The sequence below is a fragment of the Lepidochelys kempii genome, chromosome 3, assembly GCF_965140265.1.
Source record: "Lepidochelys kempii isolate rLepKem1 chromosome 3, rLepKem1.hap2, whole genome shotgun sequence".
Lineage (NCBI taxonomy): Eukaryota > Metazoa > Chordata > Testudines > Cheloniidae > Lepidochelys > Lepidochelys kempii.
In genome coordinates, this window is record NC_133258.1 from 208176619 (window position 1) to 208190479 (window position 13861).

The following is a 13861-nucleotide window of genomic DNA, read 5'->3' on the forward strand; positions in this document are numbered from 1 at the left end:
GTCGCCTGCTTCTTCCTGTGATGTGGTGGGAGGGAACAGGGAGATGTGCTGGAGCAGGGTTGCCCTCTTGCTCTATACAGTACTCATTTAAATATCTATTGATAACTTCAAAACAGGAAAACTCTCTCCCCCCCCACCAAAAAACCCCCCAGAGGAAACAAAACTTCTCTTAAGAAATGCACCTGAGCAACCTCACCTCTCTCAAAGCAATCAGTGACAAACTATGAAATCCCCAGTTAGGGCAACATTCGAATCCAGTCCAACTTCAGCCTACACGCCTTACCCCTCAAACACATTCATGGATGCATCACTAACCCAAACTCTCTTTTGCCTTCCACAAAAAGGATCACACACAATGCACGTCTCTTGTTCCATTCACCAACTAATCCATCCTCCAAATATTCAGGTAGTAACAACATGTGATGGATTGCTGACTTACAAGTATGTCTGCTGATAGTTCTGTATGAATGTTTCTGAGCATTACGATTAGTCACTTTGTCTCCTGGAAGAATTTAATCCAAATTAAGAAAAAAAATGGTTACGTGGCAAGAATGGATGTACTCATCCATTCCATAACAGAGCGGTCCACCACTAAGGGGGAGAGAGCACAAGAGGAAGAACAGCCTTGAACAGAGCCTTACAGGTAACCCTAATGGGAAAGAAGGAGAAGAAACACACAGTAGAGAGCACATTGTAGAGCTGGCTTCTCCCTCCTCCTGGCTGTATCACCAAAAGAGAGCTGACGTTCTACCTCAACAAGGAGCGGGGTGGTTGTTTGGGGTTTGTTTTGTTGTTTTTTTAAAACCATTCTAGGTTTCTTCTACATCCGTAGCAACCAACATTATTTGCCATTTTGGGTCACTGAAGGAAGCTTGCGAGCGATGCTATTTATGCTCTCATACTTCATCACTTGGTCCTAGGAATGCAGGACTGCAGCTTCTCACCAACCTGACTGGGGAACTGCTCAATATTAATTTGGTTGCTTCCGATTGTTGATGGCCACCTTTGTGTTTGAAGACATGAGACTTGTGTTCTTCTGTACAGCACTGTGGGATCCAAGGATCAAGACTGCTGTACAAGAGGCAATGATTAACTCATGTGACTGGTGTTGGTGTCCCCTTGCTTCCTTCTAGCCAGGAGGAACTAAGGTGGGAAATTATTTTTAAAACTGAACACACCAAAAAAGGGGGAAAATCCAGCATGGGAAAGGAGTGGGGACCAACAGGCTGAGACTAAAATGGAGTGGAGTCCACGGATCACTAAATGGGAGTCCCCAAGGCTCCCAGCTTCAGACTACTCCAGCTTCAGACTCTGTTTCAATTACACCTTCGTTTAGGCATAAGTAGTGGTAACACGGGGTCTTCAGAAAGAACAACTACTATCAGTACAGATGTTGCTTGAGCCGTTTATAAATTTAATGTGTTTATCTTTGGGGGTGGGGAAGCTTATAAATTAATACTCTGTTTTGATGACATACTGCCCCACTGAATTGCTGACTTTTTACCCTTCCTCCTCTCTCTAACTTTAAACAAGTTAACAACCTCTAATTCCCAGGCTAGAGCTATAGTACAACACATTTCAATTTTCTCAAGAACAGCACATAGCAAAGACTTAAGCACACACTCTCCTAATCAGACTGTATTAGATTGAGATGGAAGTGGGGAGAGTCTTGCCTGAAAAAGTAAATTAATGGAAAAAATAAGCATGCCTCCTTAGACGGCAAGTAAAATGCTTCCTGGAGGCTGAATCTCTATCTCCAGAGCCCAAGACAACCACACTGTTTGAACACCGAATGAGATCAGTCTTACCAAAACATTCATATCTGCCTGAGTTCCTGCTCATTCCAGAAACACTGTGTGTTAATATGCTACATTATTTGTTATAGCAAGTTACTCTGTATTGACACTACTCCAGATGTGTCTTTCTTAGCAGCACCAGCACCCAGGGCAAAGGACGCTCTGAGTAGCACTTTTAATATAGAATGTGTGTTTGCATATGTTAGATCTTCCCCTGCTGCCAGTAAAGGTGTTACAATAGTGAGAAACTCAAACTTCCTCTAGTACCTTCTCCATATCTCTCAAATCCACCACTCTTCTCCCCATGCTTAATTGAACTCCAATGTCAATTTATCCCAGCTCTTGCCTCTCTCCCCCAGGCAAACTGCAAGCTCTCTTCCACCACTCAGTTCACCTCTTAATAACATTTTGGACCATGCCAAGGAAACTTCTGTTCCATTCAGGCTTCCTTCTTTCTGCTAGCTATGTCTTCTCCTCTCCACTGTCCTTGCTCTCAATGCAGGCTTCACTAGTGTAATCTAGCCCATCTGCATAGGTGGCTCTGGCATATCTAACTGCGCTCCCCCTCAAGTCTCTATTTCTACAGAGCGCCACAGGGTTCAGTTCTCACCCTCTGTCTTTTCCAACTACCTTCCCACCTCAATCAGCCTCTCTTTACCTTTGACATTCACTACCACGTTTAAGCGCATTAAGTTCCTTATTCAGAAAAGCTGTTGAAGAGACAATTTGAAAGAAAGATGCCATACAAGAGAGAGTTGTATAGGTGTGATGCTTTGCAAGATGAATGCCTTACCTCCTCTGAATTCTCTGCCCCGCCATCCTTCCCACCACCACTGCTGCTGCTGGGCTTTGTGGTGCTTTTAGCAGACTTTGGAGGCTCCTGGGACAATGAGAAGAGAGCATATTCAGTTGCACTGGGCTTGGAAAAGATTTAATTCTGTTCAGTTAGACACAAGTTTCTGTGGGCTTGGCTACACTGCCCCACTGTTCAGACCACAGGGGTGCAAAGAGCAGTGTCTTGTGCACCAAAGTGCTGCCCTATAAATCCCCTGCATGGACTTTGCGGGGGCAAACTAAAAGGTTCCTAGTTCACTTTAACATAGTCCTCTTCAAACAGGGCTACGTTAAGGCGAACTAGGAACCTCTTAATTTGCACCTGCTACATCCACACAGAAGAGCTATAGCGCAGTACTTCAGTGCACAAGGCACTGCTATTCACACTCCCACAGTCTGAACGGCAGGGCAGTGTAGATATTGCCTATATCTGCTTCACTCTTTCACAGACTGCCACGGAGACACCACCCCAGCAATGATCCATGTTCTTAAAATGGGGGCTCCCAGAGATACTTCCTCCCCTTCACATTGGAGAACTCTGCACCCAACTAAGGCTGGGGCATCCCAACTGTCCAACCATTACATACATCATATCCTCTTCCCAGCCAATTTGACTCGGTAACCCACCCCCTGCAGTGTGGAAAGCTGGCAGTTAACCTCCCAAACAGAATCAGGCTACAAGAATGCTATCACACTCCCAAAGATTCCCTCAGAAGACCTGGGGCCTGTCCATGGCCCACCACAGATGGATGATGGGGAATGCAATGCCAGGACAGGACAGCAGCTGGGGAATTAGTTTAGATGGTTACAGAACAAACGTTCCTGATACAACATGTGGCTAAAACACCAGCCCTACGAGAGGGCATCTAACAGCAAAAAAGGTACAAAGAATTAGTCAACACGGGACTCACAAAAGGGTTGCAATTAAGCCATGAGCGCACCAGGTACAATGGGAAGGAAAGGGACTAAAGAGTGCTTGTGGGGGAAGAAACAGAGCACTGGGGAGAAGAGGGTGGGGGACAGGAAAAGAGGTGGGAGAGCTGGGGTTGGAGAGAAGTGGGAGAAACAGGAAGTAGGGGGGAGAGAGAAGCCAGAGCCAGATAAACAACAGACGTGCAGCAGCCAGGAATGTGAGCGAGGCTAGTGCACCCAGAGGACGGGCTTAGAGTGCAGCACTCTAGCCTGCTGCCTGCAGACACCAGTGCAACATGCATGGACAGTGTTTTCACTGTGTGTGACCAATCTGTGCTGTGGTCCATGGCAATGTATGTATCAGATGCATCGTGTATGCACAGGCCATGGCAGCATGTTCCAGGTGGGTTTCCACACCATGACCTGTGAGTGAGCACGGTGTGGGTGATATAACCCTGGGTTACGGCAACATGTTCACCGAACATGTCCTGCCCACACACTGCTTGCTATGGCACTGCATGCAATGCTGCAGCCCGACAAGTGCCTGAGCCTTGTCACCACTAGCATCGAGGCCACGTGTGTGTTTGCACGATGCAGGAATTGCACCATGCCGCTGGAGCTGTTGCCTCTTTTTGCACCAAATGTGCCTGGACTGTGTCAGAGTTCACAGGCAGGTGCTGATTTATACCTGCACTGCAGGCCTGGGGCCCCTCATGTCTGCGCCATAGTGCTATGCTATTGCCCACGTACTCCTGCCTGGGGCACCGCTGCCCCCCCCCGCACCATGGCACCTTGTTACTGACCCCCTGTCGGGGCAGCACTGCGGGACCCACTGCCCCCCACCCTCTCTTCTCCCTGGACTACAGCCTCCATACTTCTTTACCCACAGACCCCTCTGCCCCGGCACTCTCCACCCTCCTACCCCATAGCTCACTCCAGGCTCCAGCCCCACAGACCCCTCTGCCCCTGGGACCTCTGTCCCACAGCCCCATAGGCCCCTCTGCCCCCGCATTCTCCACTCCTCGGCCCCATAGCCCCCTCCAGCCCCACAGCCCGTGCCCCTCCACCCCCTCTGCCTACCTGCTCCATAGGCCCCTCTGCTCCCACATTCTCCACCCTTCTACTCCATAGCCCCCCATAGCCCATGCCCCATAAACCCCGTGCCCCTTCACCCCATAGTCCCCTCCAGCCACACAACTCATACCCCATAACCCCCGTGCCCCTCCGCCCTGGCACCTCCACCTACCCGCCCCACAGGCTCCTCTGCCCCCACACTCTCCACCCCTCTGCCCAATAGCCCCCCACAGCCCATGCGCCCCTCCGCCCCCAGCCCCATAGCCCCCTCCAGCCCATGCCCCATAGCCCCCATGCCCCTCCGCCCCCACAGCCCGTGCCCCTCCGCCCCCGTGCCCCTCCAGCCCCACAGCCCGTGCCCCATAGCCCCCGTGCCCCTCCGCCCCCACAGCCCGTGCCCCTCCGCCCCCGTGCCCCTCCAGCCCCACAGCCCGTGCCCCTCCGCCCCCGTGCCCCTCCAGCCCCACAGCCCGTGCCCCTCCGCCCCCGTGCCCCTCCAGCCCCACAGCCCGTGCCCCTCCGCCCCCGTGCCCCTCCAGCCCCACAGCCCGTGCCCCATAGCCCCCGTGCCCCTCCAGCCCCACAGCCCGTGCCCCTCCGCCCCCGTGCCCCTCCAGCCCCACAGCCCGTGCCCCATAGCCCCCGTGCCCCTCCAGCCCCACAGCCCGTGCCCCTCCGCCCCCGTGCCCCTCCAGCCCCACAGCCCGTGCCCCTCCGCCCCCGTGCCCCTCCAGCCCCACAGCCCGTGCCCCATAGCCCCCGTGCCCCTCCAGCCCCACAGCCCGTGCCCCATAGCCCCCGTGCCCCTCCAGCCCCACAGCCCGTGCCCCATAGCCCCCGTGCCCCTCCAGCCCCACAGCCCGTGCCCCATAGCCCCACAGCCCGTGCCCCATAGCCCCCGTGCCCCTCCAGCCCCACAGCCCGTGCCCCATAGCCCCCGTGCCCCTCCAGCCCCACAGCCCGTGCCCCTCCGCCCCCGGAGGCTGCAGCCCAGGCCCCGGCGCACGGCCGGCCCCTTTCCCTGTCCTGGCGGGAGGCCGGGCCGGGGGCAGGCCGCGGGGGGCCTGGAGGGAGGGAGTCGCGCTGCCCGCCAGCCCCACCTTCTCCTTCTTCAGCTTGTAGGGCATCCCGGCTCCGCTCGGCCCGCTCGCCGCCGCCGCCTCAGCCGGGCCCAGCCGCCTCCCCGGCCCAAACCTGCCTAGCAACAGCCTCGCCGGCTGCGCGTCACTGGCCGGCGCCGCCGGCACGGAATTTCCTCATTGGTCCTCTGCCGCGCTGCCTACGCCAGCAGCCGCCGCGGCCGATTGGCTGGAGCGCGACCCCGCCCCCCGCGGGCCCATCCTGGCCCCCCCTCCCTGGCGCTGGAAGGGCGGGGCCGGGGCACGGAGAGGGGCCCAGAACAGCCCGCCACACCTCCCGGGCTGGGCCACGTGGCGCCATGGGAGGAGGCGCCCAGCCGCGCCGCCTAGCGGGCGGGAGGGGAACAGATCTGTGGCTGGGCCCGCAGGGAAGGGGACAGGCTCTCCCAGGCGAGCAGGCCTGGCTCTACCCAGGTGGCAGGGACAGACCTCCAGGAGGCAGGGGGGCGCTGGCAGGGCACAGCACGGCCCCCTTTGCAGCCCCAGCCTATTCTGCCCGCCACATGGCTGCTGACCCTTGGCAGGGCTGAGTGACCACGCTACCTACGCGAGGAAGACGTGTGGCACCTTAGAGACTAACCCATTTACTTGACCATAAGCTGTCGTGAGCTGTAGCTGTAGGTCATGACAGCTTATGCTCAAATAAATGGGTTAATCTCTAAGGTGCCACACGTCCTCCTGTTCTTTTTGCGGATACAGACTAAGACGGCTGCTACTCTGAAAGCTACCTACCAGCTAGGTGCTCCCCCTCCCCACGGGTCTGTGGTTGGGTCCATGGGGGAAGCTCTCCCATCCACCTGGTGCTGTCCACACCGGTGGTTAGGTCACTGTCACTGCATTGCTCAGGGAGGTGGATTTTCCCACGGTTATCCCCACATATGTTGGTAGTGCAGACAGGGGCTCAGCTGCCGGTGTGGGATCACGAGCCAGCAGCATTAGGTGACTTATACCTTGGTGCCGCAGGATCACTGGCCTCCATGTTTACCTTGAGCAGCAAATGTGTGAAAGCCACAGCTGGCCTTATCCACACTAGGATTGTCATGTATGTTTGCCAACACTTGTTCCAAACTCACCTTTTTCCCTAGAATAGTCATCCACATCTGACAGGCTCCCCCAAGACAGGCTGGGTAACCTCACCTACCTTTATTCTGAATCAGATACATTTTGACTTGTTTTTACTGCTGTAAGAGGGCACCTTTATATGTCCATTTAGCTGCCCACCAATGTCCATCACAAGTAGGATCGCACTGGTAGTCTCCTGCTGCATGAAGGAAAGGTGGTTTTTTTAAAACCACGTATTAACTAATACAAGTACAATCCTAGTGAAATCAAGGCAGCTGTGGCTTTAACACACATTAGCAGATTGAGGTAAAGACTAGGAATTTTGATTTGCTAACATGTTAAAGCTACAATTGCCGTACATTCACCTGCCCCAAAAACACACCTGTCCAATCTTTTTTAGTATTAATATCTGATAGACATGCCTGATTTGTTAAATGAGTGCAATCAGGGATTTCACTTGAATTAATAAAATCCCCAGAAACAACATGTTATGTGAAGTGTAAAGATGCTCACTTTGTAATATGGTAACACCCTGTTAAACAGAGAGACCTCATGATTATATTACAGTATAATGTTTCTTGAAACAAAAGTTTATTTTAAAATCCATTAACATTTCCTAAATAATTAGTAAAACAAGCAAACCACAAAACCTACCACTGGCTTGAATTCTCTAGGATTTTTCCATGTGTCAATTACCATGTAGCATGTAGCATGCTAGCATGTAGTAAAAACTTAACTTTTTTCCTTAGTGAAGACAGGGCTTTAATGTCTTGAGAGAGAATCTGATGTCCATGGAATGTTTGGTATATGAGTTGGTTGTGTCAGGATTACTGACCATATAGATTTCCTTATGGAAAGGCAGGCAGCAGCAAATTATTCAGGAATTCTAGGCCATAAAGAAACTAAATTGCAGGCAAAACAGCATCTGATCATGCAGATCTGTAGGAATGCTTTAATTCAGGTGTTGCCGCTGTTCAGCACTAAAGACACAGCAACAACTGCTCAATTCATTAAAATATTTTATAATAAAGAACTATTTTCTGTGTGAGTTCATTGGTGAGCGTAGTGGTTGTCTGGTTTCACTCAGATAGTATGCCCTTGAATTAACTCACACAGAAAAGTGATAAAAGACACAAACACCCTATCACTCATGGAAGAACACTTTTCACAAAGAGAGAAGGGGAGTATGAGGCTGGCTGACTGAAGAGAAGGGAGGGAAAATATTTGGGGGAGGTTAACAGAGCCACACCCTTCCCCTTTATATCTTTGTGGGTTAATGAGTCCCCCTGTCTCAGGGAATCAGCAGAACCCACTTAACAATGCCCAGTTGGACCAATATCTGCTAATTGGGTGGGTGTTTCAGGCAAACTGCTGACCCCACCATATCAGTCTCTGATTACTTTCTCCAAAACAAAGAAGAGATGCTTTGGGTTCCACAGGCATCTCTCCCCCTGGACACAAGCAGCCACTGGCCAGTGCTGCATCACATCTGCTTGAGGCCAGCTTGGGAAGCCAAGCAGCTACTTAATCTGAAAGAGCAGGCAGTGACGATGAGTAAACAGATTTGGGGATGTTGGAGTGCTAGGGCGGAGAAGGAAACCCATGAAAATGCGGTCTCACTCTGCAGGAGTCAGAGAACCAGTACGTCTCACCTATCAGGGTGGCTGGCAGAGGAGAAAGATTCTCTGCATGCACCTAGCATAAATAGGATAGCAACTAGCTTCCATTATAAAGCCTAGCTTAGCACCCCATCACTTGCACAAGGCCTCCTCATTCAAACTCTTTTCTGCAGTTGGTGCTACAGACAAAGGCGTAACCGGCTTGGCAGCTAGTGAGTTGGGACAGCTGCTTCTTATGCCTCACTATTTCCTTCCACTGACTCACCCCATGTGTCTATTACATCCCTCTGTCATCCTGATTCCCACTAGACTGGCTGCTGTGTTAGGGCCACGCACAGCACAACGGGACCTGTGTCTTCGTCCAGCGTCTGTGCAGCGCCTAGCGCAACGGAACCTGTGTCTTCCCTCTGTGTCTGTGCAGCGCCTAGCGCAATGGGGCCTGTGTCTTCGTCCAGCGTCTGTGCAGCGCCTAGCGCAATGGGGCCTGTGTCTTCGTCCAGCGTCTGTGCAGCGCCTAGCGCAACGGAACCTGTGTCTTCCCTCTGTGTCTGTCCAGCGCCTAGCGCAACGGGACCTGTGTCTTCCCTCTGTGTCTGTGCAGCGCCTAGCGCAATGGGGCCTGTGTCTTCGTCCAGCGTCTGTGCAGCGCCTAGCGCAATGGGGCCTGTGTCTTCGTCCAGCGTCTGTGCAGCGCCTAGCGCAACGGAACCTGTGTCTTCCCTCTGTGTCTGTGCAGCGCCTAGCGCAACGGGACCTGTGTCTTCCCTCTGTGTCTGTGCAGCGCCTAGCGCAATGGGACCTGTGTCTTCGTCCAGCGTCTGTGCAGCGCCTAGCGCAACGGAACCTGTCTTCCCTCTGTGTCTGTGCAGCGCCTAGCGCAATGGGGCCTGTGTCTTCGTCCAGCATCTGTGCAGCGCCTAGCGCAACGGAACCTGTGTCTTCCCTCTGTGTCTGTGCAGCGCCTAGCGCAATGGGGCCTGTGTCTTCGTCCAGTGTCTGTGCAGCGCCTAGCGCAATGGGGCTCGTGTCTTTGCCCTGTGTCTGTGCAGCGCCTAGCGCAACGGAACCTGTGTCTTCCCTCTGTGTCTGTGCAGCGCCTAGCGCAATGGGGCCTGTGTCTTCGTCCAGCGTCTGTGCAGCGCCTAGCGCAACGGAACCTGTGTCTTCCCTCTGTGTCTGTGCAGCGCCTAGCGCAACGGAACCTGTGTCTTCCCTCTGTGTCTGTGCAGCGCCTAGCGCAATGGGACCTGTGTCTTCATCCAGCGTCTGTGCAGCGCCTAGCGCAATGGGACCTGTGTCTTCCCTCTGTGTCTGTGCAGCGCCTAGCGCAATGGGACCTGTGTCTTTGCCCTGTGTCTGTGCAGCGCCTAGCGCAATGGGACCTGTGTCTTTGCCCTGTGTCTGTGCAGCGCCTAGCGCAATGGGGCCCTGGTCCCTGACCAGACACTGCTGACATGCTCTGCGCTCGCTCTCTACGGTAGACAGGCGCCGCTCTGTGCTCGCTCTTCGTGATCCTGGCTCTGAAGGGCCGCCCTGCTCTCGCTCTCTATGGTGCCGAGGCAGCGCTCTGCACGCGCTCTCCATGGTCCTGGCTCTGGCTCCGCTCGCTCTCCGTGCTCCCGGCCCTGGCGCGGCGCTCTGCGCTCGCTCTCTATGGTAGAGAAGCACTGCTCTGCGCTCGCTCTCTATGGTAGAGAGGCACCGCTCTGCGCTCGCTCTCTATGGTCCTGGCTCTAGCGAGGCGCTCTGAGCTCGCTCTCTATGGTAGAGAGGCACCGCTCTGCGCTCGCTCTCTATGGTCCTGGCTCTAGCGAGGCGCTCTGCGCTCGCTCTCTATGGTAGAGAGGCACCGCTCTGCGCTCGCTCTCTATGGTCCTGGCTCTAGCGAGGCGCTCTGCGCTCGCTCTCTATGGTACAGAGACACCGCTCTGCGCTCGCTCTCTATGGTCCTGGCTCTAGCGAGGCGCTCTGCGCTCGCTCTCCATGGTAGAGAGGCACCGCTCTGCGCTCGCTCTCCATGTCCCGGCTCTGGCGCGCCGCTCTGCGCTCGCTCTCTACAGTGTTAAGGCACCACTCTGTGCTCGCTCTCCATGGTCCTGGGTATGGTAGGGCGCTCTGTGCTCGCTCTCTATGGTAGAGAAGGGCCGCTCTGTGATTGCTCGCCATCATCTTGGGTCTGGCGCGGCGCTCTGCGCTCGCTCTCTATGGCCCCAATGCGCCGCTCTGCGCTGGCTCTCCATGGTGCCGGGGCGCCGCTCTGCACTTGGTCTCTATGGTCGTGGCTCTGAAGGGCCGCTCAGCGCTCGCTCCCTATGGTAGATAACGGGTTGCTCTGCGCTCGTTCTCCATTGTCCTGGATCTGGCAGGGCGCTCTGCTCTTGCTCTCTATGGTAGAGAGGGGCCGCTCTGTGCTCCCTCTCTATGGTACACAGGGGCCGCTCGGTGGTCGCTCGCCGTTGTCTGGGGTCTGGCGGGGCACTCTGCGTTTGCTCTCTATGGTGCCCCGCTCTGCACTCACCCGCCATGGTCCTGGCTCTGAAGGGCCGCTCTGCGCTCGCTCTCTATGGTGCGAGGCGCCGCTCTACGCTCCTCCTCTATGGTCCTGGCTCTGGCGGGGCGCTCTGAGCTCGCTCTCTGTGGTGCCGAGGGGCCGCTCTGCGCTCGCTCTCTATGGTAGATAACGGGTCGCTCTCCCTGGTCCTGGCTCTGAAGGGCCGTTTTGCGCTCGCTCTCTATGGTGCGAGGCGCCGCTCTACGCTCTTCCTCTATGGTCCTGGCTCTGGCGGGGCGCTCTGCGCTCGCTCTCTGTGGTGCCGAGGCGCCGCTCTGCGCTCGCTCTCTATGGTGCGAGGCGCCGCTCTGCGCTCCTCCTCTATGGTCCTGGCTCTGAGGGGCCGCTCTGCGCTCGCTCTCTGTGGTGCCGAGGCGCCGCTCTGGGCGGGCTCTATGGCGCTGGCGGTGGTGCGGCCGCTGGAGGCCCTGCCCGCGGAGCTGCCCCCGGGCGTGGCGGTGCTGCTGGCCCCGGCCCCGCTGGCGGCGCGGCTGCGCGGGGCGGGCGGGCCGGCGCTGGTGCTGGCGGTGCGGCCCGCGGGCCGGCCCGGGGCCCAGCCGGCGCTGCTGAGCGCGGCGGTGGCGGGCGGGCCGGGCCGCGGCGCCGAGCTGTGGCTGCGCGGCGGCTGGCGGCGGCGGCTGGGGCTGGCGGCGGGGCGGCGGGTGGCGCTGTGGCCGGTGCGGCGGCCGCCGGCGCTGGGCTGGGCGCTGCTGGGCGCTGCGGGGCCGGGGCCGCCGGGGCCGGGGCTGGCGCGGCGGGGCGAGGCGCTGCCGGGCGCGGGGCCGCTGGTGCTGGAGGCGCGGCCGGCGCTGCAGGGGCTGCTGGGCGCGGGGACGCGGCTGGCGCTGACCGAGCTGCGGCCGGAGCGCGGGGCCCCCGGGCCGGGGCCGCCGCCGCCGCCGCTGGTGTCCCGGTTCGCGCGGGGGGCGGGGGCCCCGGCCCGGCTGCGGGCGCTGCGCGGGGACCCGGCGCCCTGGGGGCAGGCGGCCGGGGCCGGGGCCGGGGCCGGGGCGGGCGCGGCGCTGTGGGTGACCCGGCGCTGCCTGCGCGGCCTCGGCCTCTTCCAGGGCGAGTGGGTGCGGCTGCGGCGGGAGGGCGAGGCCGGGCCCGGCGGGGCGCACCTGGCGGCCGTGCTGGCCCTGCATCCCCGCTGGGACTTCCCGCAGGAGCCCCGGCAGCCCCCGGAGGGCGCGGCCGTCCTCCCGGCCGCGCTGGCCTTCAACCTGGCCTGCGACCCGCTGGGCGGGAGCCACCTGCTCATCCAGGTACCGCGCTGGGCCTCGCCCTCCGGGGCTTGGCGGAGATGGGGGGCCAGGGGGATCCCCGGGGGGCCAGGGGGATCCCCGGGGGGCCAGCGGGGTGGGGGAGAGGCCTCCGCCCGCGTGTTGGGTGGAGGCGGCTGGCCCGAGGCGGGGGTTGGTGGCCAGAGATCTCCCAGGGATGGCATTGATGGAGAAGCGTTTGGGAGGGCGGAGGAAGACGAGGTACCTCTGTGGGAAAGGAATGAGCTGGCGGCTGGCTCGCTGGGGAAGCCCTGGGCAAGGCGGGCAGTGGCACCAGCCCAGCTGCCTTGGGGAGGAGCTGCTGTTGTCTTCCTCCCCCTCAATGGAGAAGGTAGAGCAGGTTTTCAGCAGTGTGTTGGGGGGAAGAGGGCTTGCTCTGTAGGTTGTTGCCATCTGGAAGTTGAGGACAAGTGGGTCATAACTTCCTAGTGGTGATACAGCTCCATTAAGGCTCTATAGGACCATTATTTCCTTTGCAGAGGTGTGGGGAAGCTTCTGGTATGGAAGAGAGACAAGGAAGTCGTTCCTTGCTATTCACACCACCCTTTGCGAAGGAACTGCACATCGAGATTGTCTCCTCACCAGCCTACAGTACCAGAGGAGTCTATGACAGTATTCTCCACCAACACTTCCAAACTCCCAGGTTAGCCTTTTGATAATGATGACATGTTATTTTTGTTTCTTTCATAGCCCTAGGAAGAAGGGAGCATCTCAATGCCATGCTTCGTCGCTGCTTCTTAAGTACACAATGAGCAATGCACCTCCAAAGTACCCATAGCACAGTTGACTAAACCCATTAATACTCACTGAGAATGATCACAAACTAACTTCGGGATATTTGGGACATCCCACTGCGGTGCCTGCTTAACTCAGCAAAATAGCTTAGGGCACATACTGAGAACTGTTTTGCACTATGGATCCACCCTACCTCCTCCCCCTGGGATATCCCCTAACCTTGTGCTAAGCTTCCTCAATCTCCTCCTCCAGATCATTCCTCAGTACTCCCTTTGGCTGGAGTGTTGTCTGTAATACATGGGAGGTCATTGTCCCACTCTGCTGGGCACTGGTGAGGCCGTAGCTGGAGTCCTGTGTCCAGTTCTGGGCACCACCCTTTAGGAAAGATGTGAACGTACTGGAGAGAGTCCAGAGAAGAGCAACAAAAATGAAATGAGGAAAGGTTAAAAAAAAATTGGGCATGTCTGGTCTTGAGAAAAGAAGACTGAATGGGAACCTGATAACAGTCTTCAAATATGCTAAGGGCTGTTATTGATTGTTCTCCATGTCCACTGAAGGTAGAAACTTCCATTGCTGGCCCTTTCCAAACATCTTCATTCTGGGCACTGTTTGTAAAACCAGTATTAAACTTAATTTAAAAAAAATCTGATGAGTAACAGAGTTTGTTATCAGAATGGCCCAGTATCCTGTCTTCTGGATGTGGCCAGTGCCAGGTGCTTTGGATGCAATGAGTAGAACAGGGCAGTTATGGAGTGATTCATCCCTTCTTGTCCAGTCCGAGCTTCTGGCAGTCAAAGATTTAGGGATACCCAGACCATGGGGTTCTGTCTCTGACCATTTTAACTAATAGCCGTTG

The 13861-nt window shown here is 56.6% G+C and overlaps 2 protein-coding genes and 1 long non-coding RNA gene across 6 annotated transcripts in view; 1 reads left to right on the forward strand and 2 right to left on the reverse strand.

Annotated features, from left to right (window-relative positions):
* The window catches only part of PPP2R5D (protein phosphatase 2 regulatory subunit B'delta), a 46403-nt gene extending 40580 nt beyond the window's left edge, over positions 1-5823 (reverse strand). For both annotated transcript variants that reach the window (XR_012158346.1, XM_073339878.1), the window contains exons 1-2: positions 5717-5823; positions 2590-2676 (exon numbers count right to left, since the gene is read on the reverse strand). Coding sequence is in view for 1 of the 2 variants with exons in the window: in XM_073339878.1 (XP_073195979.1) it covers positions 2590-2676; positions 5717-5743 (114 nt within the window). In the remaining variant the exon portion in view is untranslated. The remainder of the gene's footprint in view (positions 1-2589; positions 2677-5716) is intronic.
* A 1550-nt stretch (positions 5824-7373) lies between these two features.
* On the reverse strand, positions 7374-11379 carry LOC140909781 (uncharacterized). Its single transcript, XR_012158350.1, has 2 exons — positions 9011-11379; positions 7374-8965 (listed from the first exon to the last, which is right to left on the reverse strand). It is a non-coding gene; the product is annotated as an uncharacterized lncRNA (long non-coding RNA).
* Positions 11344-13861, forward strand: part of PEX6 (peroxisomal biogenesis factor 6) — a 28425-nt gene continuing 25907 nt past the window's right edge. The window contains exons 1-2 of one of the 3 annotated variants that reach the window (XM_073339882.1): positions 11344-12252; positions 12750-12913. In XM_073339882.1, the coding sequence (XP_073195983.1) occupies positions 11383-12252; positions 12750-12913 (1034 nt within the window). In that variant the 5' untranslated portion in view covers positions 11344-11382. The remainder of the gene's footprint in view (positions 12253-12749; positions 12914-13861) is intronic. The other 2 variants (XR_012158349.1, XM_073339881.1) reach the window with 2 other exon arrangements.